This window comes from Lynx canadensis, chromosome B4 (assembly GCF_007474595.2).
Source record: "Lynx canadensis isolate LIC74 chromosome B4, mLynCan4.pri.v2, whole genome shotgun sequence".
In the NCBI taxonomy this organism is placed as follows: domain Eukaryota; kingdom Metazoa; phylum Chordata; class Mammalia; order Carnivora; family Felidae; genus Lynx; species Lynx canadensis.
In genome coordinates this window covers 140,846,281-140,867,735 of record NC_044309.1, presented here as the reverse complement: position 1 = coordinate 140,867,735, position 21,455 = coordinate 140,846,281, and the positions used below count along the sequence as shown (strand labels likewise).

At 64.2% G+C, this 21,455-nt stretch overlaps 1 protein-coding gene across 3 annotated transcripts in view; it reads left to right on the top strand.

Annotated features, from left to right (window-relative positions):
• PLXNB2 (plexin B2) overlaps nucleotides 1-20,232 on the top strand; it is a 28,610-nt gene extending 8,378 nt beyond the window's left edge. For 2 of the 3 annotated variants that reach the window (XM_032594061.1, XM_030320989.2), the window contains exons 2-37: nucleotides 2,659-2,711; nucleotides 6,581-7,667; nucleotides 7,960-8,142; nucleotides 8,233-8,361; nucleotides 8,990-9,090; nucleotides 9,200-9,326; nucleotides 9,516-9,669; nucleotides 10,241-10,355; nucleotides 10,433-10,541; nucleotides 10,623-10,724; nucleotides 11,224-11,316; nucleotides 11,584-11,665; nucleotides 11,743-11,903; nucleotides 12,022-12,170; nucleotides 12,314-12,422; nucleotides 12,621-12,757; nucleotides 12,949-13,119; nucleotides 13,596-13,725; nucleotides 13,836-14,063; nucleotides 14,169-14,345; nucleotides 14,461-14,600; nucleotides 14,703-14,803; nucleotides 14,988-15,217; nucleotides 15,342-15,523; nucleotides 15,850-15,916; nucleotides 16,050-16,196; nucleotides 16,630-16,786; nucleotides 16,935-17,035; nucleotides 17,124-17,208; nucleotides 17,357-17,511; nucleotides 17,682-17,842; nucleotides 17,923-18,070; nucleotides 18,582-18,646; nucleotides 18,787-18,862; nucleotides 19,223-19,297; nucleotides 19,382-20,232. In XM_032594061.1, the coding sequence (XP_032449952.1) occupies nucleotides 6,594-7,667; nucleotides 7,960-8,142; nucleotides 8,233-8,361; nucleotides 8,990-9,090; nucleotides 9,200-9,326; nucleotides 9,516-9,669; nucleotides 10,241-10,355; nucleotides 10,433-10,541; nucleotides 10,623-10,724; nucleotides 11,224-11,316; nucleotides 11,584-11,665; nucleotides 11,743-11,903; nucleotides 12,022-12,170; nucleotides 12,314-12,422; nucleotides 12,621-12,757; nucleotides 12,949-13,119; nucleotides 13,596-13,725; nucleotides 13,836-14,063; nucleotides 14,169-14,345; nucleotides 14,461-14,600; nucleotides 14,703-14,803; nucleotides 14,988-15,217; nucleotides 15,342-15,523; nucleotides 15,850-15,916; nucleotides 16,050-16,196; nucleotides 16,630-16,786; nucleotides 16,935-17,035; nucleotides 17,124-17,208; nucleotides 17,357-17,511; nucleotides 17,682-17,842; nucleotides 17,923-18,070; nucleotides 18,582-18,646; nucleotides 18,787-18,862; nucleotides 19,223-19,297; nucleotides 19,382-19,486 (5,526 nt within the window). In that variant the 5' untranslated portion in view covers nucleotides 2,659-2,711; nucleotides 6,581-6,593 and the 3' untranslated portion in view covers nucleotides 19,487-20,232. The remainder of the gene's footprint in view (nucleotides 1-2,658; nucleotides 2,712-6,580; nucleotides 7,668-7,959; nucleotides 8,143-8,232; nucleotides 8,362-8,989; nucleotides 9,091-9,199; nucleotides 9,327-9,515; nucleotides 9,670-10,240; nucleotides 10,356-10,432; nucleotides 10,542-10,622; nucleotides 10,725-11,223; nucleotides 11,317-11,583; nucleotides 11,666-11,742; nucleotides 11,904-12,021; nucleotides 12,171-12,313; nucleotides 12,423-12,620; nucleotides 12,758-12,948; nucleotides 13,120-13,595; nucleotides 13,726-13,835; nucleotides 14,064-14,168; nucleotides 14,346-14,460; nucleotides 14,601-14,702; nucleotides 14,804-14,987; nucleotides 15,218-15,341; nucleotides 15,524-15,849; nucleotides 15,917-16,049; nucleotides 16,197-16,629; nucleotides 16,787-16,934; nucleotides 17,036-17,123; nucleotides 17,209-17,356; nucleotides 17,512-17,681; nucleotides 17,843-17,922; nucleotides 18,071-18,581; nucleotides 18,647-18,786; nucleotides 18,863-19,222; nucleotides 19,298-19,381) is intronic. The other variant, XM_030320988.2, reaches the window with a different exon arrangement.
• Nucleotides 20,233-21,455: the final 1,223 nt, after the last annotated feature.

The following is a 21,455-nucleotide window of genomic DNA, read 5'->3' as shown; positions in this document are numbered from 1 at the left end:
TGGGACAGCAGAGCAGGGACAGGGTGACATCAACCCCCTTCTCTGTACACACACACGTGAGGATTGCCACACGTGGACGTGGTTACACTTCATGGCAGCTCACGGAGATCGATGCTGTTATTACTCCCATTCCACATGGGGACACTGAGGCACCGTGTGGCTTTGTGAACAACCCACACAACCTAAGCGGAAATCGACAGAGCTGGGGTTTGAACCCAAAAGTCTGGCTCCAGAGTTCTGCCCTTGAGGCCCCTCTGTGCAGCGGTGTTTGGCGCGTGTGACTGTGGTGGAGGGCTGGCCACAGCCTCAGTGGCCCGTGGGTGCTCCCTCCTGAGAGCAGGAGGCCTTGGGGGAAGGATGGACAAGAAGAGTGGATGGAAGAAGGATGGCAGAGACTGGAGCAGGACTGGGTAGTCGAGAGAGCTGACCTCGAGTTAGGATGGGCCCCGGCCCGGGTGTCTGAGGAAGGCGAGGGGTCCAGGTTTCATTGTGCAAGAAGTTTTGGCTGGAGGAGCCGGATGTTGGGGGGAGAAGTCACTGGGTTGCCTCTGGGCCGGTGTGAGAGGAGGACCCAGCATCATCAGTGGGTCACTCGGGACAGGTCTCTGGAGGGGGTTGTGTGCCTGTGTGGGCCCAGGAAGAAGGTGTCCCTTGGAAGAGACCAGCCTCCCTTGGCTTTGCCTGCAGCACACAGACCTACAGACAGACACACACACACACATGCACACACACCCTGCCTGGGGGCCGGCGACTCCAGGGCACGCCGTGCTGGGGGAGGGATCAGGCATGGGGCACCCGGAGGCTGGCATGCTGTCCCTTCAAGGTGGCAGGTCGGCATGAACTGCAGTCTGTGTGCTGTGGGCCCCAGTGTGGTTTGCACCTGTGCCGACCACGGCCTCCGGCCCAGGCTCGCCCCAGCTTTCTCATGAGACTGAATGGTGCTGACGCCGTGTGGTTTGGCCCCTACATTGGTCTGTGGAGTGGCCTTTGCTCCTTACACAAAGGCTGCCTTTAGGGCCTGTGGCAAAAGGACATCCCTCATCCCTGTGCCCAGAGCCCCGAGCCCCTCAGCCAGGGGCTGGGGGACCCTCTGCCCAAGCGCCTGCAGCCCTTGCCCTCCTTGCCCCTGCCAGTTCCCCTTGGGCCTGCCATAGGTCCCGCCCTGGGTCTTGCCCTCCAGGATGCAGGTAGATGGTGGTGGTGGTGGGGGGGGGGGGGGCTGGTCCTTATGGAGCAGGTGCTGAAGGCACAGTGCTGGGGGAGGGGGGCAGCCAGTTTGGGAGCCAAAGGGCCAAGCAGGAGTGGCTGAACCTTGGATGGGGGGGGGGGCGCAGCGGGGATTGGCCAGGAGAGATGGTTGACCCAGAAAGCCATATCCTAAGGTAGAGTGGAGCTGCAGGGGGTGAGCTGGGGGGCGGCACTCATTATTATTAGGTACATACCTCTTTTTATTTAGACGATATGCAAATATATTCTTGTAAAAATTTTTCAAAAATTGGCAAAGGAAGTTACTTTGCTATCCCAATTCCCTCCTTCCTGCCCCCAGGCCTTACTACTGTTTTCAGGTTTCTTTTTTAAGTTTATTTATTTATTTTGAGAGAGAGAGGGAGAGAATCCCAAGCAGGCTCTGTGCTGTCAGTGAGGAGCCTGATATGGGGCTCAGTCCCACGAACCAGGAGATCACGATCTGAGTTGAAACCAAGAGTTGGATGCTTGACCGACAGAGCCACCCAGGTGCCCCTATTTTCAGTTTGAACGAAGGCTTCTAGAACTCAGCAGTTAACCCCACGCCCATATACACACCCATGAAGGCACCTGGAGTCCTGTGCCACAGCCATCACTGTCCTGTCTGGGCTCCGTGGGACTCAGCATGGACCACCCATGTGCGTCGGCATGGTTGTTTTTTGGGGGTCCTCTAGTTGGATGCTGGGTGGTTGCCACATTTTCTTGGTAATCAACCATGCTGAGAAGTATCCTTGAACGTGTCTCCCCCCGTGGACACACGTGGCTATTTATCCAAGGTGGTAGGAGGCAGTAGCACTGCTGAGTGCTACAGTGTAACTGGTCTGCCCAGGGTTTTCATGAATGAATCATTTGGCCCTTACAAACTCCCGGGGGAGTTCACTGTGACTCCATTTTGCAGGTGAGGAAATGAGGCAAAGGGAAGTAATTGACCAAAATCACACAGCTAGTAAGTAGAATTTGTATTCTACTAATTCGTAGTAAGGGGGTATGCTCATTTTTCAGAAAGTAATTTATATTTTAATCAAGGTAATATACGTACCTAGTTTTAAAAAGGCAAAAAAAAAAAAAAAAAAATGGCAGATGATACCGACAGACTTATAACGAAAGAAAGCTGTTCCCTGCCCTGTTTTCCCCGGCTTCTTTTGAACAGAGAGAGGGATGTGTCAGGCTTGTATTCTGGGACGACCAAATGGGTGTTTATGCACTGGGGGCCTGGAGGCTGGCATCTGAGGGCCGGGTGTGCTGGGAGCAGGGTGGAGGATGCAGAGAAGGTTGGGGGTCTCCTGCGCCAGGATAGCAAGGGCCAGATGGGACCCCTTGAGCCGCTCCCCGCCCCCCAGACACGGAGCAGAGGAAACTGGTGCAGCCGGGCCAGGCTTGTGGTGAGACCACTGTTGCTCCTTTGCTTCCTAGAGAATCTTGATGCTGGCCCAGAGCAGACACTGAGCTGGACTACGGGAGCCTCGGTGAGTGGGGGCTGGGCCCCACCTGGGGAAGGCAATGGGGTTAGACGCGCTTTCCACTGACCACGGGGCGGGGTGGGGGGGGTGACCTTGAGGCCCCGGTCTGGCTGAGCCCAGTGTGCACACATCTGCGCAGACCCAAATGTCCTGCTCGTGGGGGCCACTGCCAGCACACATACCCCTCCCCCCCCCCCCCCCCCCCCCAGTTCTCTGAGATCAAGCTTTCCTTGGGAGGGTGGGCTCTTCAGTGAGACTGGCAGGGGGCTGGGTTCTGAACACTAAGGCTGGGAATTTGGGCTTGGGGGAGGAGTGCCCGTCCAGACGTTTTCTGGGCCAGCAACAGGCCGGAGTTTGTGCAACTTTTTGGAAGTGCACCTCTGGACCCTAGCCAGGAAGGAGGCCGTCTGATGCCCTTGAGGAAATCCCCGGCAGCCCCGGTGAGCCAGGGGTCCTGGGGCTCTCTGCAAAACAGGAAGCGCCCGTTCCAGGAACACTAGCCACAGGAAGCTTTGCTGGCTGTGCCTGGCGCCTCCTCAACAGTGGCCTGAGCTCCCTGGTCAGGTGGGTCACCCTTTGCTCCGGGACCTGGCCTGGCAGGTCACCTGAGGCTTTGTTTGGCCGGGAAGTGGAGGGGAGCCTCGGCCTCTGGAGTGTGACCCAAGTCCCTCCTACCACCCCAGGTGACCTGGGCTTGGTATGGGTGGGGGGTAAGTTTGCAGCCCTGGGATTTAAGCCTCACTTTGCCCACCACCCAGAGGGGTCCTGGGGCAGGGAGCCTGGGTCTGGCCCAGCTCTCCTTGGTGACTCACAGTGCTACTGAGCAGGTACGGTGTCCCAGACCTGGCAGGGCCCTGGGGCAGAGGGCAGGGCTGGGCTCCTGCCCTAATGGACTAGTCAAATGGATGTGAACCGGAGAGAGACCGGAGCATTCTTTTTGTGCACTGTGACCCCTCTGCCTCTTGGGTCCCCCCAAGGCTGTGAGTTAGCAGGGCTGAGGGAGGGGCTGGGGTTTGAGTCAAGCTTTTTTACAACAGGGGTGCCCCAGAGCTCCCCCACTTGGTCAGCTAAGTGTTCAAGCCCTGGTCCAGACCAGTAGAGGGGCCCTGGGCTCCTTGGGTCCACGTGGGGCGATCCAACCGGACTGCTGCCAGGGTGGCCTGGGCTCCGGGCCCGCCCCCACGCCCCACCCCCGCCCGCCCGCCCGCAGTCCCTCCCTGGGCCCCGGGAACATTCCATTCATTCCGGGCTCCGGCAGGCGGGCGGGTGGGAGCCAAGCGGGGCCAGGGGGCTGGGGTCGCAGCGGCGGCCGGCGGCTCCGGGACTCCGGGTGAGCGGGGAGCCAGGTGGGGGAGGGCCAGCCTGGCAATGAGACTGAGGGGCTAGGAAGTCCGCCCTCGCCCTCGCCCTCGCCCTCGCCCTGGCCCTGGCCCTGGCCCTCACCCTGGCCCGCGCCCTAGCCGGCGCCACTGAGTGGACTTTGAGCCCAGACTGGGCCCTAAGCGTGGGGGCGGGGGAGGGGCGAGGGGGGCGGGTCCTCCAGCCCAGGCCCTTTCCTTCCCTGGGAGGGAGGGAGGGAGGGAGGGACCAGCGGCAGTGACCGTGCCAGCCGGTGCCCAAGCGTTCAGGGCCTCTTGGTGCGCCTGGGTCTGTGTGGTCTCAGAGTCCGGGGCATCTCCCAAACCCTGATCTCCTCTCCCCACAGATGGGCAGCTGAGACCAGAGAGGAGTCTGTGCTGGGGGGGACCCCCTGCCATTCAGTGGGATGACCTCAGGGGCTTGTGACATCCTAACTGACTAAAGTCTCCCCAATCTAGCTACCCTTATCAGGGGTCACCCTGGCTCTTCTACAGCCCTGCCCTGGACCACCTTCACCTCTCCCTGGTACTACCCAGCCTTCTGCCCCCAGCACCCAGGGGCCGGTTCCTAAGTCCCTGCAGTCTCCCCCTGTGGACCCCCTCCAGCTCACCTCTGGGTGTTTTCTCTTCCGGTGGCTGGTGAGGAGGGCATCTGGGGTCGCCAGGGGCCAGGCGAGAACTTCCCTTGCCAGTACTAGGTGGGGGTTCTCAGAGGCAGTGGCTGCCCCAGAGAGGTGGTGTCTTCCCAAGCCTTGCAGTGATTCTGAGGGAGAGACGGTTTTGTCAGTCGGTTGCTTCTTGGTTTTACTTCCTCAAGACGTTTGAGGAAGGCTGCGGTTGCTCAGAACAGAGGGTTGCAGGGGGGATGGAGAGCAGCCACAGCCTGGTCAGGGTTTTCCTAGTGGCCCAAGCAGAGAAGGAAGTTAGCTTGATGGAAGAATCACGGGTTCCATGCAAAAAAGCCAACTTATTCTAGGAAGCACAGCTTCGCGCAAAGTCAGTGCTCCAGAGCCACGTCTCCCCTGGCCAAGGACCAGAGCAGATCCCTTTCTGCCTTCTTGGAAGAGATGGACAGGACACAGGGCAAGTCAGGGTGTCGGAAAAGTCATTGTTTCTCAGAGGAGTGCCAGCATATCCAGGTGTGTCGTGCGTAAGAGCAGCCACCTTTGCCTGTGCAGGGGTAGACTGGGCCCCTCCTGCGGGGGTAGGCGGTACGGGCGTCTGGGAGACGGGGGGCCTGGGCCCCTCATTGCCTTCCGCCATCTGGGTCTGGCTCCACTCAACGCATGTGGCACGGGCAGGACTGCTCTAGATGTCATGCCAGGCACAGGTGCCCTCAGGGAAGGTTCCAGTGGATTCGAGGCCAAGGGCTCCAGCGTGCATCCAGAGAGGGCAGTTTGTGAGGGAGCCGGCAGACGGTGGCACAGGGGATTCTGACCAGGGTAGAGCAGGGTCTCCAGGGTGGGGCATACGGGACTCTCCCAACATGGAAGAGGCCTAGAGGCGGAGGGGCTTGAGTTTCCCCGAGATCCCTGTGTCCCTGAGGTGGGGAGGGAGAACCATGGTGCGTTCTAGGTCCCCTAATCTGGGGACACTTCTACACGTGGACGGGGGCACAGGCCTGTGTATGTGCAGGAACGTGCTCAGAGACACCTGCGCACCGACTCGGCCTGCCCTGGCCGTGAGGGCAGCACGCACCCCGCTGCCGCCTCCGAGTGTCCCCACCTCGGAGAGCTGGCGGTGTCTGGGAACTCGTCCCAGGGTCTCTGAGTGTGTCTGTCCCCGGGAGGGCATGGGCAGGGGCGGTGGAGTGTGGCTGGCGCCTCTGCTGGTTCTGGAGGGGAGGCGGGTGGGGAGGCCGGGGTGGGCAAATGCGGATAAGCGCGTGCCAGGCTGGCTCATTCGGAAGAGTGTGCGACTCGGTCTGTGTGTATTTGAGCCTCACGCCGGGTGTGGAGATGACTGAAAAAACAATAAACTTAAAAAAAAGCGTGTGCCTTCATTGATCACAGCTGGTTCCAGCTCCTTTTCTCCTTATTTGCTGTCAGATGCCCGTGTGCAGCACTTGGCAGGGCTCGTGGCCTGGAGCTCTGGGGTCCTCGGGTTGGGGGAGGGGGCACGTGCGTGAGGGCCTGAGAGACTTCCTGGAGGGGGTGCTTTGAGAACCTGGAGGTGGAGGTCGGGGCACAGTCGTGCAGGGGCTGCCTCACCCTAACCCGTAGCACACAGTGCTGGTGGCTGGACCCTGCTCGTTCGTTTGCGTTATAGGGGAAACTCTTGAGACGGTCCGGGAGACCGTCTCCTTTGAGAGGAGGCGGGCGGGCGTGCCTGCCCAGACACACGGAAGGCAGAGAAGCGACCGGGCGCTCTCGGGGTACGCTGCACAGCCCTGACTCCTCTCTGGCCTGTGTTCCGCTCATTCGGGCGGGACCTGGAGGGGCCCGTGAAGCGGGGGCTTCCTGTGCGCAGGTGGATCCTCCGGGCTGGGGCTCCCCTGACCCTTGTCTCTTCCCACAGGGTGCCGGGGGCGATGTCTCTGCAGCTCTGGGCCCTGGCCCTCCTGGGCCTCGTGGGCGCGAGTGCGGGCCTGCGGCCCCGGAAGCTGGACTTCTTCCGAAGCGAGACGGAGCTGAACCACCTGGTTGTGGATGAGGCCTCGGGCGTGGTGTACGTGGGGGCGGTGAACGCGCTCCACCAGCTGAGTGCCAGCCTCCAGCTGGAGCAGCAGGCGGCCACGGGCCCGGCCCTGGACAACAAGAAGTGTACGCCCCCCATCGAGGCGAGCCAGTGCCACGAGGCCGTGCTGACCGACAACGTCAACCAGCTGCTGCTGCTCGACCCTCCCGGGAAGCGCCTCATCGAGTGCGGCAGCCTCTTCAAGGGCATCTGCGCCCTGCGTGCTCTGAGCAACATCTCCGTGCGTCTCTTCTACGAGGATGGTAGCGGCGAGAAGTCCTTCGTGGCCAGCAACGACGAGAGCGTGGCCACGGTGGGGCTGGTGAGTGCCACGAGCCCCGGTGGCGAGAGGGTCCTGTTCGTGGGCAAGGGCAACGGGCCCCATGACAACGGCATCATCGTGAGCACCCGCCTGCTGGACCGGACCGAGGGCAGGGAGGCCTTCGAGGCCTACACGGACCACGCCACCTACAAGGCCGGCTACCTGTCCACCAACACGCAGCAGTTCGTGGCCGCCTTCGAGGACGGCCTCTACGTTTTCTTCGTCTTCAACCAGCAGGACAAGCACCCGCCCCGCAACCGCACGCTGCTGGCGCGCATGTGCAAGCAAGACCCCTTCTACTACTCCTACCTGGAGACAGACCTGCGGTGCCTTGACCCCGCCGACCCCCAGGCCCCGGCCTTCGGCACCTGCTTGGCGGCCTCCGTGGGTGTGCCGAGCGCCGGCAGAGTGCTGTACGCGGTCTTCAGCAGGGACGGCCGGAGCGGCGGGGGACCCCGTGCGGGCCTCTGCCTGTTCCCCCTGGACGAGGTGCACGCCAAGATGGAGGCCAGCCGCAACGCCTGCTACACGGGCACCCGGGAGGCGGGCCGTGACACCTTCTACAAGCCCTTCCACGGCGAGATCCAGTGTGGAGGCCACGGGCTGGTATGTGGGGCTTGTCGGTGTGTCCGTGTCCCGCCAGCTCGTGAGGGTGCGCGTGCGAGGCGTCGCTCTGGTCGGGTGCCGCCTTTTTCTTCCACGTGTCTGATCACTCGCTCCGTCCCCTGCCAGGCCCGTGCTGGGTGCCAGGGGCGTGCGGCAGTGACACGTCCCTGCTGGCATGGCGCTTGTTCCTGGGGGTGGGGGCGGGGGGAGGGCACGTGTGCTGGGAGCCCTCGCGGGGAGAGGCCTCCAGCGCGAGGGGGTCTGTGCCCAGCGCTGACGCTGTGGTCCACAGGGCGCCAGTGAGAGCTTCCCGTGTGGCTCTGAGCACCTGCCTTACCCGCTGGGCAGCAGAGACGGACTCACAGCCACAGCCGTGCTGCAGCGTGGAGGCCTGAACCTGACAGCCGTGACGGTGACCGCGGAGAACGGCCACACCGTTGCCTTCCTGGGCACCTCAGATGGCCGGGTCCTCAAGGTGGGGCCTGGGGCTGGGGTAGGGCAGCTTCTGGCGGGGGCCGTCTGCACACGGCCCCCCATCTTCATGCACCTGCCCTCGTGCCCACAGGTGTACCTTGCCCCGGACGGCAGCTCCGCGGAGTACGGCTCCATCCTCGTGGAGATCAATAAGAGGATCCAGCGGGACCTGGTGCTGTCTGCAGACCTGGCCAGTCTTTACGCTCTGACCCAGGACAAGGTGGGCCTGTGGAGCCCCTAGGGAAGGGGCCTTGCTGGTCCGGGCCCTTGGGACCGGCGGTGTGGAGGGAGGTGCGGAGGGGGGCGGGAAGGGCTCCTGGCAGCATATCCTGATCCCGTGTCTCTCCGGTGCCTTCCCTGTCTGCGGCCCTGCCCTGGCCCCATTCTGATAGGAGGGACAAGTCGGTGCCCTGAGTGGGCCTCCTCCAAGGGTGGGCAGGGTGCAGCCCTGTGAGCTTGGGCGGCGGGGGACGTGGGCCGGGCCCGCAGTATGAGAAGAGCCCTTCGGGAGCACCGAGGTTGGCCAGGCGCCTCTCTCGGGGTGCGGAGTTCAAGGGCCTGAACTGGCATAGGGAGGCTCCATAGCTTGGATCCCCCTGGTTTCCTGGACTCCGCATCACCTGGGCCAGCTGTAGCCACTGGACAGGGTCATTCAGAGTCTGGAGGGCAGCTGTTCCCGGACGCTTGTCGGTGAGCCTTGAGTTAGTACCAGGCTTTTAGGCTCAAAGATAAGGGTGGGATCAAGCCTGTGGTCCCAGGAAGGTCCAGGGCCCAAGAGACAGGTGCTTGTGGCTGCTGGCCGGTCGCCTGTGACTGCAGTAGTCCCCCTCACTGCCCTGCTGGCCCAGGTGTTCCGGCTTCCCGTGCAGGAGTGTCTGAGCTACACGACCTGCACACAGTGCCACAGCTCCCAGGACCCCTACTGCGGCTGGTGTGTCGTCGAGGGCCGGTGAGTGCCCGGGAGACCAGGAGTCTCAGCCCTGCGCTGGGGGCATGTGGTGTGGCTGGCTGGTGCCAGGACTGAGGCCCCCCCCCCCCCCCCCCCCCCGTCCCTGTAGATGCACCAGGAGGGCCGAGTGCCCACGGGCTGAGGAGCACGGCCACTGGCTGTGGAGCCGTGACGAGTCCTGCGTAGCCATCACTGGGGCCCAGCCACAGAACATGAGCCGCCGGGCCCAGGGCGAGGTGCGTGGTAGGGGCGGGATAGGGGGTAGGTGTTGGGCAGAGGTGGGGCTTCCACCGGCCTGGGGGCTCTTGGGGACAACATGAAGAGCCAGCCTGGTATTACCGTACTCCCGCCTGAGGACAGGGCCGTGGTGCCCCAAGGCTGGGCGGGCGGAGGGGTCCTGGCGTGAGCCCACGTCCTTTCCCCAGGTGCAGCTGTCTGTCAGCCCCCTCCCGGCCCTGAGTGAGGACGACGAACTGCTGTGTCTCTTTGGTGACTCACCACCACACCCGGCCCGTGTGGAAGGCGACGCCATCATATGCAACTCCCCGAGTAGCATTCCTGGCACGCCGCCTGGCCAAGGTGAGGCCCCCGTCCGGTGACTAGAGTGGGCACTTCACTCTCCCTTCTGCGTGCCGTGGGGTCACGGGGGCCTGCGGTCCCAGGGGTGCAGGATGGAGAGGGAGGCTTGCAGTTCTGATTCTGGGCTTCCTGAGCCGTGTGCGCGGGGACCACGCACTGTCGGCCCCCACTCCCCGCTGCAAGGCTCTGAGTGTGGGCCAGCGGAGGATGGCTTGCTAGTGAAGGCGGGGGCCACACGGTGACATGTCGGGGACCCAGACGTCGGCCAGGAACCATGGCCCTCAGTGCCTGTTGGGACAGAGAGAGGGTTCAGCAGCACAGGCCCCTGGGGAGCAACTTGGACCCATCCCCGGGAGCTGGCCCAGGAGCCGAGATCCGATAACGCTGGCAGGCCTGGCTGAGCCCAAACGACGTCAGTGGGGCAGCCCCTGCAAGGGCCCCCCCCAGCTCACAGGCTGGGATCTCCTCCCTCGGCCTCTGCTTCTGGCTGGGCCGCCGCGCCCCCACCGTGCCGGCCGGGCCCAGAGCTCTGAGGCCCCTGCCTGATGCCGTCCTCGGGTGCCATCCACAGACCACGTGGCCGTAAACATCCAACTGCTCTTCAGACGCGGCAGCATCTTCCTCACCTCTCACCTGTATCCCTTCTATGACTGCCGGGAGGCCATGAGCCTGGCCGAGAACCTGCCGTGAGTGTCTCACTGGCCCCGTGTGCCTGCCCCGCCTCTGCTGGGGGCCCCGCGTCCCTCACCACCCTCTCCCCCAGGTGTATCTCCTGCTCAAGCAACCGCTGGACCTGCCAGTGGGATCTGCGCTACCACGAGTGTCGGGAGGCCTCCCCCAACCCCGAGGCTGGCATCGTCCCCGCCCACATGGTGAGGCGCTGTGAGCACCTCGCGGGAGCTGGGTGGCCCAGCCACGGCCAGGCAGCACCTGACCAGCCCTGTTCTCTCCAGGAGGACAGCTGCCCCCAGTTCCTGAACCCCAGCCCGCTGGTCATCCCCATGAACCACGAGACGGATGTGACCTTCCAGGGCAAGAACCTGGACACAGTGAAGGTGGGGGGGGGGGGGGGCTTGTGGGGTGCTGGCCTGGGGGCCCTTCGGGGGCCACGGGGGCTGGTAGAGTGTCTGCGGGGCTTCTTCAGAGCCCTTTTCCTGCAAAACCAAAGTCAAAGTGCCTGGTCTGCATTCGAGCCTCCCCTGGCTCAGGACCCAGCCAGTGAGGGAGGCGCTCTACATATATTTGGGGACAGAAGAAGGCGGAGAGGTCCAGTAGGATGGGGGTACATTCCTGTGGGCCTTGGAAACATAGGCAGGAGCAGGAGACAGCGAGGTTTGAGTTTCAGGTGCTGAGTGGCTGGGGAGCTGGGGTGTCACTTGGTGAGAAGGGAGCAGGGCCGTGGTTGGGAGCAGCCGAGGGCCTAGTGGGGCAGGGAGCACCCAACTGCTGGTTGTGGGGCACAGAAAGGGCACCAGCACTATGAACACTGGGCTCAGGGAGGGGCGGGCAGGGCGGGGGGGCCGGTCTGGGGTTCCTGACCAGACTGCCTTGCAGGGTTCCTCTCTGTACGTGGGTAGTGACCTGCTCAAGTTTGAGGAGCCGGTGAGCACACAGGAACCAGGAACCTTCTTCTTTCGGACACCAAAGGTGCGGCTCCCCAGGCGGGCCCGGCTGCTGGATTCCGAGGAAGGGCCCTGGGGGTGGGGGGTGCACAGGGGGTGGCCAGCCATTCGTGTGTGGCCTTAGAGTGTCTCTGTCCCTGCCGACGCCGTGCAATCAGAGTGACCCTTTGTATCTCTGAGGCTCCAGCTTCCCGCTGCCTCTCGGCCGTGAGGGGACCACACGGGCCCTCGTGGTCACCCTTGGGTTTGGGTGGGCTCAGGGAGTGCAGCCTGTCCCTGCGTGTTCCCCCAGCTGTCCCATGACGCCAACGAGACGCTGCCCTTGCACCTGTACGTCAAGTCCTACGGCAAGAACGTGGATAGCAAACTCCAGGGTAGGGAGCGGGCAGCTGGGGCTAGAGGGGCTAGGGGGGCAGGGCAGCCCCCTGACCACCGGCTGCTGTCCCCACAGTCACTCTCTACAACTGTTCCTTTGGCCGGAGCGACTGCAGCCTGTGCCTGGCCGCCGACCCCGTGTACAAGTGTGTGTGGTGTGGCGGGCAGAGCAGGTGCGTGTACGAGGCTCTGTGCAGCAACGCCACCTCCGAGTGCCCGCCGCCCGTCATCACCAGGGTGAGCCCTTGTGCCTGCGGGGGAGGGGGGGGAGGGGGGAGCTCCAGCCTGGCCCCGGCCCCCCGCGCACGCCAGCCTGGCCCCGCTGCCGGGTCAAGCTGGGCTCTGCCGATTCCAGATCCATCCTGAAACGGGCCCGCTGGGCGGGGGCATTCGCATCACTATCCTTGGGTCCAATTTGGGGGTCAGAGCGGATGACGTCAAGAGGATCACCGTGGCCGAGCAGAACTGCGTCTTTCAGCCAGAGCGCTATTCTGTGTCCACCCGGTGAGTGGACGACCTGAAGCCTGTGCTGCCCTGGCCTGGGGGGCCAGGCGACCAGGTGGATGAGGAGGAGGACGGGACTTGCACGGCCACGGACGTGTGGGGAGGGGCTCGAGAGTGTCCCACCTCGTCTGTTACTCTCCCAGGATCGTGTGCACTATCGACGCTGCAAAGACGCCCATCACGGCCGGTGTCGTCGTGGATGTCAATGGGAAGCTTGGTCATTCGCCGCCCCACGTCCTGTTCACCTACCAGGTAACGCCTGGCCCCGGGACCTGCGTGGGTCTTGCAGTCTGGGACAGACGTGAGTGGGACGTGGCTGTTGCTGCTGACCTCTGGACCGTCGGGGGCTGCGTGTTGACACGGGGTGGGGCAGAGCTCTGACAACAGTTGACGCACAGTCAGGTCTCCACCGCCCCAACCCTGACCCGAATGCACCTGTCACTCTTGTAGCAGCCCCAGCCCCTCAGTGTGGAACCAAAGCAGGGGCCACAGGCAGGCGGCACCACGCTGACCATCAATGGCACCCACCTAGACACAGGCTCTGAGGAAGACGTGCGGGTGACCCTCAATGACGTCCCTTGTAAAGTGTGGGTGTCACCTGCAGGCTGGTGAATCTGTGGTCTGCCCTGGTCCTGGGGGTGGGGTTGGGGCTCTCTGGCTGTGACCTGGCGTCTGCCCCGGAGAGGGCCGTGGAGCCAGCCTGACCCGTTGCCCCGCTGGCCTGGGGCTGGGGTTGGTCCTGGAGCCGAGTTCACTGATTAGCAATTTCCACCCCCAGGACACAGTTTGGGGCCCAGCTGCAGTGCGTCACTGGCCCGCAGGCAGCTCTGGGGGAGCTGCCCCTAGAGATTTACTACGGGGGCTCCCGTGTGTCCAGCCCTGGTGTTGTCTTCACCTACCGCGAGAATCCAGTGCTACGGGCCTTTGAACCGCTGCGAAGCTTCGTCAGGTGTGGCCTCCCTCCCCCCTCCCTGAGGGGTCATGGTGCCCCCCGCTTCCACCGCCAGCCATGGGACCCCCCCCCCCCCAACACACACACCACACCCCACCCCTTTCAGCTACTTCCCAGGCTTTCTCCGCCACTTAGGCTTCGGAGGATGTCTCAGGGCGGGTCTGGGTGCCCCCAGATCAGCTTCCTCCTAGAAACCCAGAGGGGCAGGCCCCACGGCCCCCCACCCCGCCCCGCTCCTGACAGGCAGCGGCAGTGCCCATGGTCATGTGCTCTGAGCTCAACCTCGCAGCAAACACTCGTTCACACAGACCTGCACCCGTAACCGACTGCACACTGGGTCCAGGGACTCTGGGCCCTGCCCTCCCCCCAGAGGGGAGGGGGAGCTGCTGGGGGCACAGCTTTGCAGGGCACCCCCTCCAGAGCTGGCTCGCCGAGCTGTGCCCACTCAGGCACTGCCCACCTCCCGTCCCCAGCGGTGGCCGTAGCATCAACGTCACGGGGCAAGGCTTCAGCCTGATCCAGAGGTTCGCCATGGTGGTCATCGCTGAGCCCTTGCAGTCCTGGCGGCGGAGGCGGGAGGCCGGACCTCTGCAGCCCACGACGGTCAGTCCCGGTACTGGCTGGGGACTCGGCTCCGACGTGGGCCCCCGGGAAGTGCAGGGTAGGGACGGGGCCTGTGCCACGTGGCCTGACGGCCCGGCCTCGGCCTGCAGGTTGTGGGCACGGAGTACATGTTCCACAACGACTCCAGAGTGGTCTTCCTGTCGCCGGCGGTCCCCGAGGAGCCCGAGGCCTACAATCTCACGGCGCTCATCCAGATGGACGGGCACCGCGCCTTGCTCAGGACCGAGGCCGGTGCCTTTGAGTACGTGGCCGACCCCACCTTTGAGAACTTCACGGGGGGCGTCAAGAAGCAGGTCAACAAGCTCATCCATGCCCGGGTGAGGACTGGCCACAGCCCGGGGTCGGCGGGGGAGGCGGCCCCAACTCCACAGCCCTGACGCCCTCCCGGTGACTGTGACCTCTGCCCCCCCACCAACCCCCAGGGCACTAATCTGAACAAGGCGATGACGCTTCACGAGGCCGAGGCCTTCGTGGGCGCTGAGCGCTGCATCATGAAGACGCTGACCGAGACGGACCTGTACTGCGAGCCCCCCGAGGTGCAGCCCCCGCCCAAGCGGCGGCAGAAGCGAGACACGACACACAACCTGCCTGAGTTCATCGTGCGTGCGGGTTGGCCGGGTGCCGGGCTGGGCCAGGGGTGGGGACGGAGGGAGGGCAGGAGGGCAGGCTGGGCAGCCGCGGGTCCTTGCGAAGCCACGCCTGTCCACAATACAGGTGAAGTTTGGCTCCCGAGAGTGGGTGTTGGGCCGTGTGGAGTATGACACGAGGGTGAGTGATGTGCCACTCAACCTCATCCTGCCACTGGTCATCGTGCCCATGGTGGCCGTCATCGTCGTGTCCGTCTACTGCTACTGGTGAGCCCCGCCCACTCCTGCCTCTGCCCCTCTGGCCACACACCCAACACAACACACAGGCTCAGGGCCACCAGGTCCCAGGAACCTCCCTGTGCCCCCCAGGAGGAAGAGCCAACAGGCAGAGCGCGAGTACGAGAAGATCAAGTCCCAGCTGGAGGGCCTGGAGGAGAGCGTGCGGGACCGTTGTAAGAAGGAGTTCACAGGTAGGGCTGCCTGCTAGGGGCGGCGGGATCCTCGGGCTGCCCTGGGAGCCCGCTGCCGAGACCTCCTGGGGGCTGGAAGGCCAGGGAGGATGGCCTTGGAAGAGGCTGCATCCGGAGAGGCAGAGGTGGGCAGGGTGGCCCGCGGCTCGTGGCCGGGACGCCTCACCGTGCCCCCCGCCCCCAGACCTGATGATCGAGATGGAGGACCAGACCAACGACGTGCATGAGGCGGGCATCCCCGTGCTGGACTACAAGACCTACACCGACCGCGTCTTCTTCCTGCCCTCCAAGGACGGCGACAAGGACGTGATGATCACGGGCAGGCTGGACATCCCGGAGTCACGGCGCCCAGTGGTGGAGCAGGCCCTCTACCAGTTCTCCAACCTGCTAAACAGCAAGTCCTTCCTGGTCACTGTGAGTGGGGCCAGGGCTGCAGGGCAGGGTCGGGGGGGAGGAGAGGGGGACAGCCGGAGCCTCGGCTGCTGGCGGGTGCCGGGGCCAAAGTGCTCAGGCGGTCTCTGGCTGGTGGCCCTCGCAGTTCATCCACACCCTGGAGAGCCAGCGGGAGTTCTCAGCCCGCGCCAAGGTCTATTTCGCGTCCCTGCTGACGGTGGCGCTGCACGGGAAGCTGGAGTACTACACGGACATCATGCGCACACTGTTCCTGGAGCTCATGGAGCAGTACGTGGTGGCCAAGAACCCCAAGCTGATGCTGCGCAGGTGTGTGGGGGGGAGAGGCGGGAGGTGGGCCAGTACCTGGCGGCCAAGAACCCCAAGCCGATGCTGCGCAGGTGTGGGGGGGGGGGGGGCGCCAGGTGGGAGGTGGAGGTGGAGGGTTGTGGGGTGGCACCGGCTGAGTCCAGTCTCCAGTTTGTCAGCAGATGTAGCCAGTGCAGGTAGGGAGAGCGGAGGGACGGCAGGGGTGGCGCCCCTGGCTTTCTGTCAGGGACCCAGGGCCTGGATAGGGGTGTGTGGGTGCCTGGAGGAGCCGGCTGGGCCCTGGGGCAGTAAGGGAACCCTCAGGAAACATCTCTTTGTACCTTCAGGTCCGAGACGGTGGTGGAAAGGATGCTGTCCAATTGGATGTCTATCTGCCTATACCAGTACCTCAAGGTGGGTTTAAGCGGCCTGGCCAGGGTCGGGGCAGGAGTGAGGGGGTGCTCTCCCCGGCCTCCCCCCAAACATCCACCTGCCCGGGGGGGCATCTCCAGTCTCACCCGTGGCTGAGCTGCCCTTTGCTCTCCAGGACAGTGCCGGCGAGCCCCTGTATAAGCTTTTCAAGGCCATCAAGCATCAGGTGGAGAAGGGGCCAGTGGACGCTGTGCAGAAGAAGGCCAAATACACCCTCAACGATACGGGGCTGCTGGGGGATGATGTGGAGTATGCGCCCCTGGTGAGCACTGCGGCTGGGGGGCCTGGGCCGCCTCAGGAGCAGACACTGGATGCCATTCACAGACTCGCACGGGCCCACCTGAGTTCGGGGGGGGGGGGGGGGTGCACCCTCCGTGGGTGTTGGGCCCCAAAGGCGTCCCTGCAGAGAGGCTCCGAGTGTCCCAAGTCACCTGCCTCCCGGGCGCCTGGGTCCCCTGCAGCCCTGTGTGGGGCGTCCAGGTGTGCCTGGTGGTGAGCCTGTGTGCACACGAGAGGTGGCGCGTGGCTAGTGATGCTCTCTGTCCTGCTCAGCCAGGGCTTGTGAGGAAAGGCCAGGTCAGGCCGCTCTAGGGGCACCGGAGGGTGTGACCACGGGGGTACCCGAGGCTGCTCCCACACCGGTGGGCAAGAGAGAGGCCCCCCACACTGGCTCTTCACCCCACGTCCCCCGGCAGACGGTGAGCGTGATCGTTCAGGACGAAGGCGCCGATGCTGTCCCGGTAAAGGTCCTCAACTGTGACACCATCTCCCAGGTCAAGGAGAAGATCATCGATCAGGTGTACCGTACGCAGCCTTGCTCTCGCTGGCCTAAGGCTGACAGCGTGGTCCTCGGTGAGCAAGGTCCTCGTGTACCCAGCTCTGTGCCCTGGGGCGGGGTCCTGCCCTGGGGACCCTGGGTGGGCAGGTGGGGTGGAGGGACAGCAAGAGGGAGCCGGGTGGGGTGTGGCTGGGTTCCAGGAGCTGGGCTGTGTCCTCCCAGAGTGGCGTCCTGGGTCCACAGCCCAGATCCTGTCAGACCTGGACCTGACCTCTCAGCGGGAGGGCCGGTGGAAGCGTGTCAACACCCTGATGCACTACAACGTGAGTGCTGGCGGCTGGGCAGGGGGAGGGCCGCATCCCCAGCCTCGGTGGGGAGCCGGGGGCCCGCTCTCATGACTGCATGCCCCAGGTCCGGGATGGAGCCACTCTCATCCTGTCCACGGTGGGAGTCTCTCAACAGCCTGAGGACAGCCAGCCGGATCTACCCGGAGAGCGTGAGTCCCTTCCTTTTGCCTGTGCTCTTGTGGGCTCTGGAGGTCAACGTGGACCAGTCTGCCCCCCCACCCCCCTACCCCGTGCTGCCCTGGAGGGGCGGGGGGCTACTGAGCTCCAGTCTTGGCCTTCAGTGCCACCTCCCCACAGGCCATGCCCTCCTGGAGGAGGAGAACCGTGTGTGGCACCTGGTGCGGCCAGCGGAGGAGGTGGACGAGGGCAAGTCCAAGCGGGGCAGCGTGAAGGAGAAGGAACGCACCAAGGCCATCACCGAGATATACTTGACCCGCCTGCTCTCTGTCAAGGTGGGCGCTGCGGGGGGAGGGGGGGCGCGTGTGTGTGGGCGGGGCAACGTGTGGGCGGTCACACCGGGGGCGGGGCCTGTGGGCGGAGCAACGTGGGGGGGCGGTCACACCGTCCAGCGCCCACTCCCTGCTGAGTCCCCCCCTCCCCACACACTGCCCCAACCCCGCAGGGCACGCTGCAGCAGTTTGTGGACAACTTCTTCCAGAGCGTTCTGGCACCTGGGCATGCGGTGCCGCCCGCTGTTAAGTATTTCTTCGACTTTCTGGACGAGCAGGCCGAGAAACATGACATTAAGGATGACGACACCATCCACATCTGGAAGACCAACAGGTGGGGGCTCCTCCACCCTGCTGCTGCCTGCCCTGCTCCAGGGTCTCGGCAGCCCCTCACTCCCTGTTGCTCTGCCTCAGTCTACCGCTGCGGTTCTGGGTGAACATTCTCAAGAACCCCCATTTCATCTTTGACGTGCATGTTCATGAGGTGGTGGACGCTTCCCTGTCAGTCATCGCTCAGACCTTCATGGACGCCTGCACACGCACAGAGCACAAGCTGAGCCGCGTGAGTGGACCCTGAGGGCAGTTTTGGGGGTGGGGAGATTTAGGTCGTGGCCCTGGAGTTCTGCAGGGTCCGGGTCGAGTAGTGGGGGGTGGGGGGTGGCCCGGGGAAGCCATGCTGTGATGCGGGTGAGGAGGTCCGTTTGGGATGTGCCGGGAAGTTTGGGGTGTTGGTTTGTACATTTGGGGCCCGAACTCATGAGAAAGGCAAGTGCACGGTAACTGGGGCTGTGGGAGGTAGAGGGCCTGGGTCACGGCCTGTGGGCTCTGGAGGTCAACGTGGACCAGTCTGCGCCCCCGTGCTGCCCTGGAGGGGCGGGGGGCTGCTGGGGCAGAGCCTGGGCCCTCCCTGCCTTCCCCTCGCGTGGGTACCCAAAGCACTGGACGCTCCTCCCCTGTTGGGCGTCTGTCCCCCACACACCACACCTCCGGTTCTCTGTTCCGTGGGTGTCCCGGGTGGGGGCGAGCTCGGCTCTGTCACGACTCGGGCATCTCTTGGCTCCGACCCCCCACAGGACTCTCCCAGCAACAAGCTCCTCTACGCCAAGGAGATCTCCACCTACAAGAAGATGGTGGAGGAGTGAGTGCTCCCGTCCCCCCAGCTAGACCCTGGGCACCCACCCTTGACCCCACCCAGTGGGGCCCCTGGGGGTGGTTCCGGCCTGTGACTGGGACCCGCTGCCCCACCCCTACCCTGACCGTACGCCCACTCTCCTGCAGTTATTACAAGGGGATCAGGCAGATGGTGCAGGTCAGCGACCAGGACATGAACACACACTTGGCGGAGATTTCTCGGGTAAGAGAAGATGACGCAGGGTGTGTGCGCGCCAACTGACCGTATCCAGGCCGAGCACCCCACCCCTCCCCCAAAGCCCCCTGCTGAGTGGCGCTGGAGACTGCCCTTGCAGGAGGGAGAAGCAGGGTGGGGCCGGGTGTGCCCCGAGGAAAGGGGTTCGCGAGCCGTGCTGACCGGCCTGACTGCCGTGTGTCTGTGGGTGAGAGCGGATGTCTGTCTGTGGCCATCCCACGTACCTGTAACCCTCCTACATGTGTGTGTGCTTGGGGTGCTACACGTCGGCCCTTTCCTCCACCGGGGACAGCCTCCTACCTGCGGGGTCGCACAGCCCCTCTCCGACACCCCCCCCCAACCCCCCAGGCACACACAGACTCGCTGAACACCCTCGTGGCCCTGCACCAGCTGTACCAGTACACGCAGAAGTACTATGACGAGGTGAGGGGTGTCCTCCCAGGGGTGGGGGCCGGCACCCAGGCAGCCCCCTTCCCTGGCGTGGGGTCTGACGCGGCCCACCTGCAGATCATCAACGCCCTGGAGGAGGACCCTGCCGCCCAGAAGATGCAGCTGGCTTTCCGCCTCCAGCAGATCGCGGCTGCGCTGGAGAACAAAGTCACAGATCTCTGACCTCTGGCCTCTGCCACCACTGACTCTGGGCACAGGTGCGTGATGCTCCGTGTCAGGCGTCGGGCAGCCCCTGAGAAACGAGGCCGAGCGGTAAGGCCCTTACCCTTCACCAGCAGGGGAAGAGCCCCGGGCATCCGCGTGTGGGTGCAGCGGGGGAGCCCCTACCTCCGCGTCTGTAGCATCTATCTCCTGAGCAATAGTGCCGTGCGCCCTCCAGCGCCAGCTCCCGCAGAACCAGCATCAGGTGTTGTCTGTGTCACATCTCCCGCGCGATTCGCAAATGTGCCTTACGCCCCTGGCACCGCGCCAGGTCGCTGGGGGCAGTGGGGCCTCAGCTCCCCCTGTCTGAACACCAGCAGCCACCTCAGACTCCTGGGTTTGGCCTCTTCGGGTGGGGTCTGCTTGCCTGTGGCCCGCAGGGCCTCGCGCCCAGACTGTGTCTGTCTGCCCCGCCGGGACTGGAGGAGAACAACGGTACGAAGCCTTCCTGACCTCACGTGGCCTGCCCCGCGGGGCGCTGGCACTCCGGGTGGACTCCGTGCCCTGGGCCCCACCTCAAAGGTCAAGCTGGACGTCAGACGTCGAGGCCCAGGTGGCCAGAGGCGACCCAGAAGACTGGGCCGTGCTGGAGGCCCTGCCCAGGTCGGAGGGGTCTGGCAGCAGCTCCACCGGGACCACCCTCACCCCTACCCCCTTTTGTAAATCTTGTTCATTGTAAATCAAATACACCTGTCTTTTTCACTCTGCTGCGTGGCTGGGTTCCTCCTGTGGCTGCAGCAGATTTGCAGTCCCTGCTTCTCCACTCCCATTCCTCCTGTGGACACTGGCCCGAGGGTCTCCCCTCAGGCCAGCATGTGCTTTCTGGGGGGGGGGGGGAGGGCAGGGGAGAGTCCAGGCCCTGCCCTCCCCGCTGCCCCAGGGCTGAGAGATGCGGCCTGGGGCACAGAAAGGGGCTGGGCGCCACCGCCAGTGAGTGATCCTGGAAGGATTGGTTCCAGGCAGGGGAGTGTGGATCAGGCGCCATCTGGTGGCCAGGATGCCCCTGCCTGCCTTCCTTGGGCTGAGCCTGCTTGGGCCTGGGGGGGCACTCGTGGGCCTGGCAGGGGCTACTGTCTGGGCCCCTGATAGGTCAGGGACCTATGATCCTCTTTTCTAAGGAGGCGGTCCAGCCAGCATACAGGTAGTAAGTCACTGCTGTGTGCAGACCCCACCAGACACTAGGTGACTCTGGGAGAGAGGGCCCTGTGCCCCCCAGGGTCGGCTCCTCGGCCCCGAGAACAGCCCCAGGATGACTTAGGACAAAAGTAAGGCTGAGTAGTGCCCCCTGCCAATGCCTCACGGAGGGGGTGGTCCAGGATTCTGGGGGTGGAGGAAGCATGTCGCTCCAGGCCCCCATGTTGCACGCAGGGCGGCAGCAGTGAGTTGCACCGTCCCGGAGCATCAGCACACAAGCGTGTGCGTAACACAGGGTCCCCTGGGCCCTGGGAACACAGCAGTAAATGGCATAGACGGGCTGCCCTGAGGGAGCCCTGGTGCTCCAGGAATACCGCGCAGCCGAAAGGGGATTCGGTGGCTCCAAAATGAGGGCATGCTGCTGGTCCCGCCTCAGATCTGGCTGGACCCAGGTGCTCACGTGTCTCAGGGTTCCTTCTTGTCTGAACTGCTTCCCGGCCTATGTGGCTGTGTCCCCAGACAGCGGGGACGTTGTTGATGGGCAGCCCCAGACTGCATCTCCTCCACTTGGGGCATCGTGAATGAGGGTGGGTCTCTCCTACAGGGAAGCGTACTAGGCAAACGCTGACGCCCCCTACCCCAGGGACCCCTAAATGACACTGTTACGACCCACACGAGGTTTCCTCTTCCCTGAGATCTAGCTGTTCAGAAGCAGGTGGAACAGAGTCTGGAAGTGCTAGGCTGGGGGTGCCTGGGGCAAGGAGGCCTGGCTTCCAGACTGGACCTCCACAAGCCA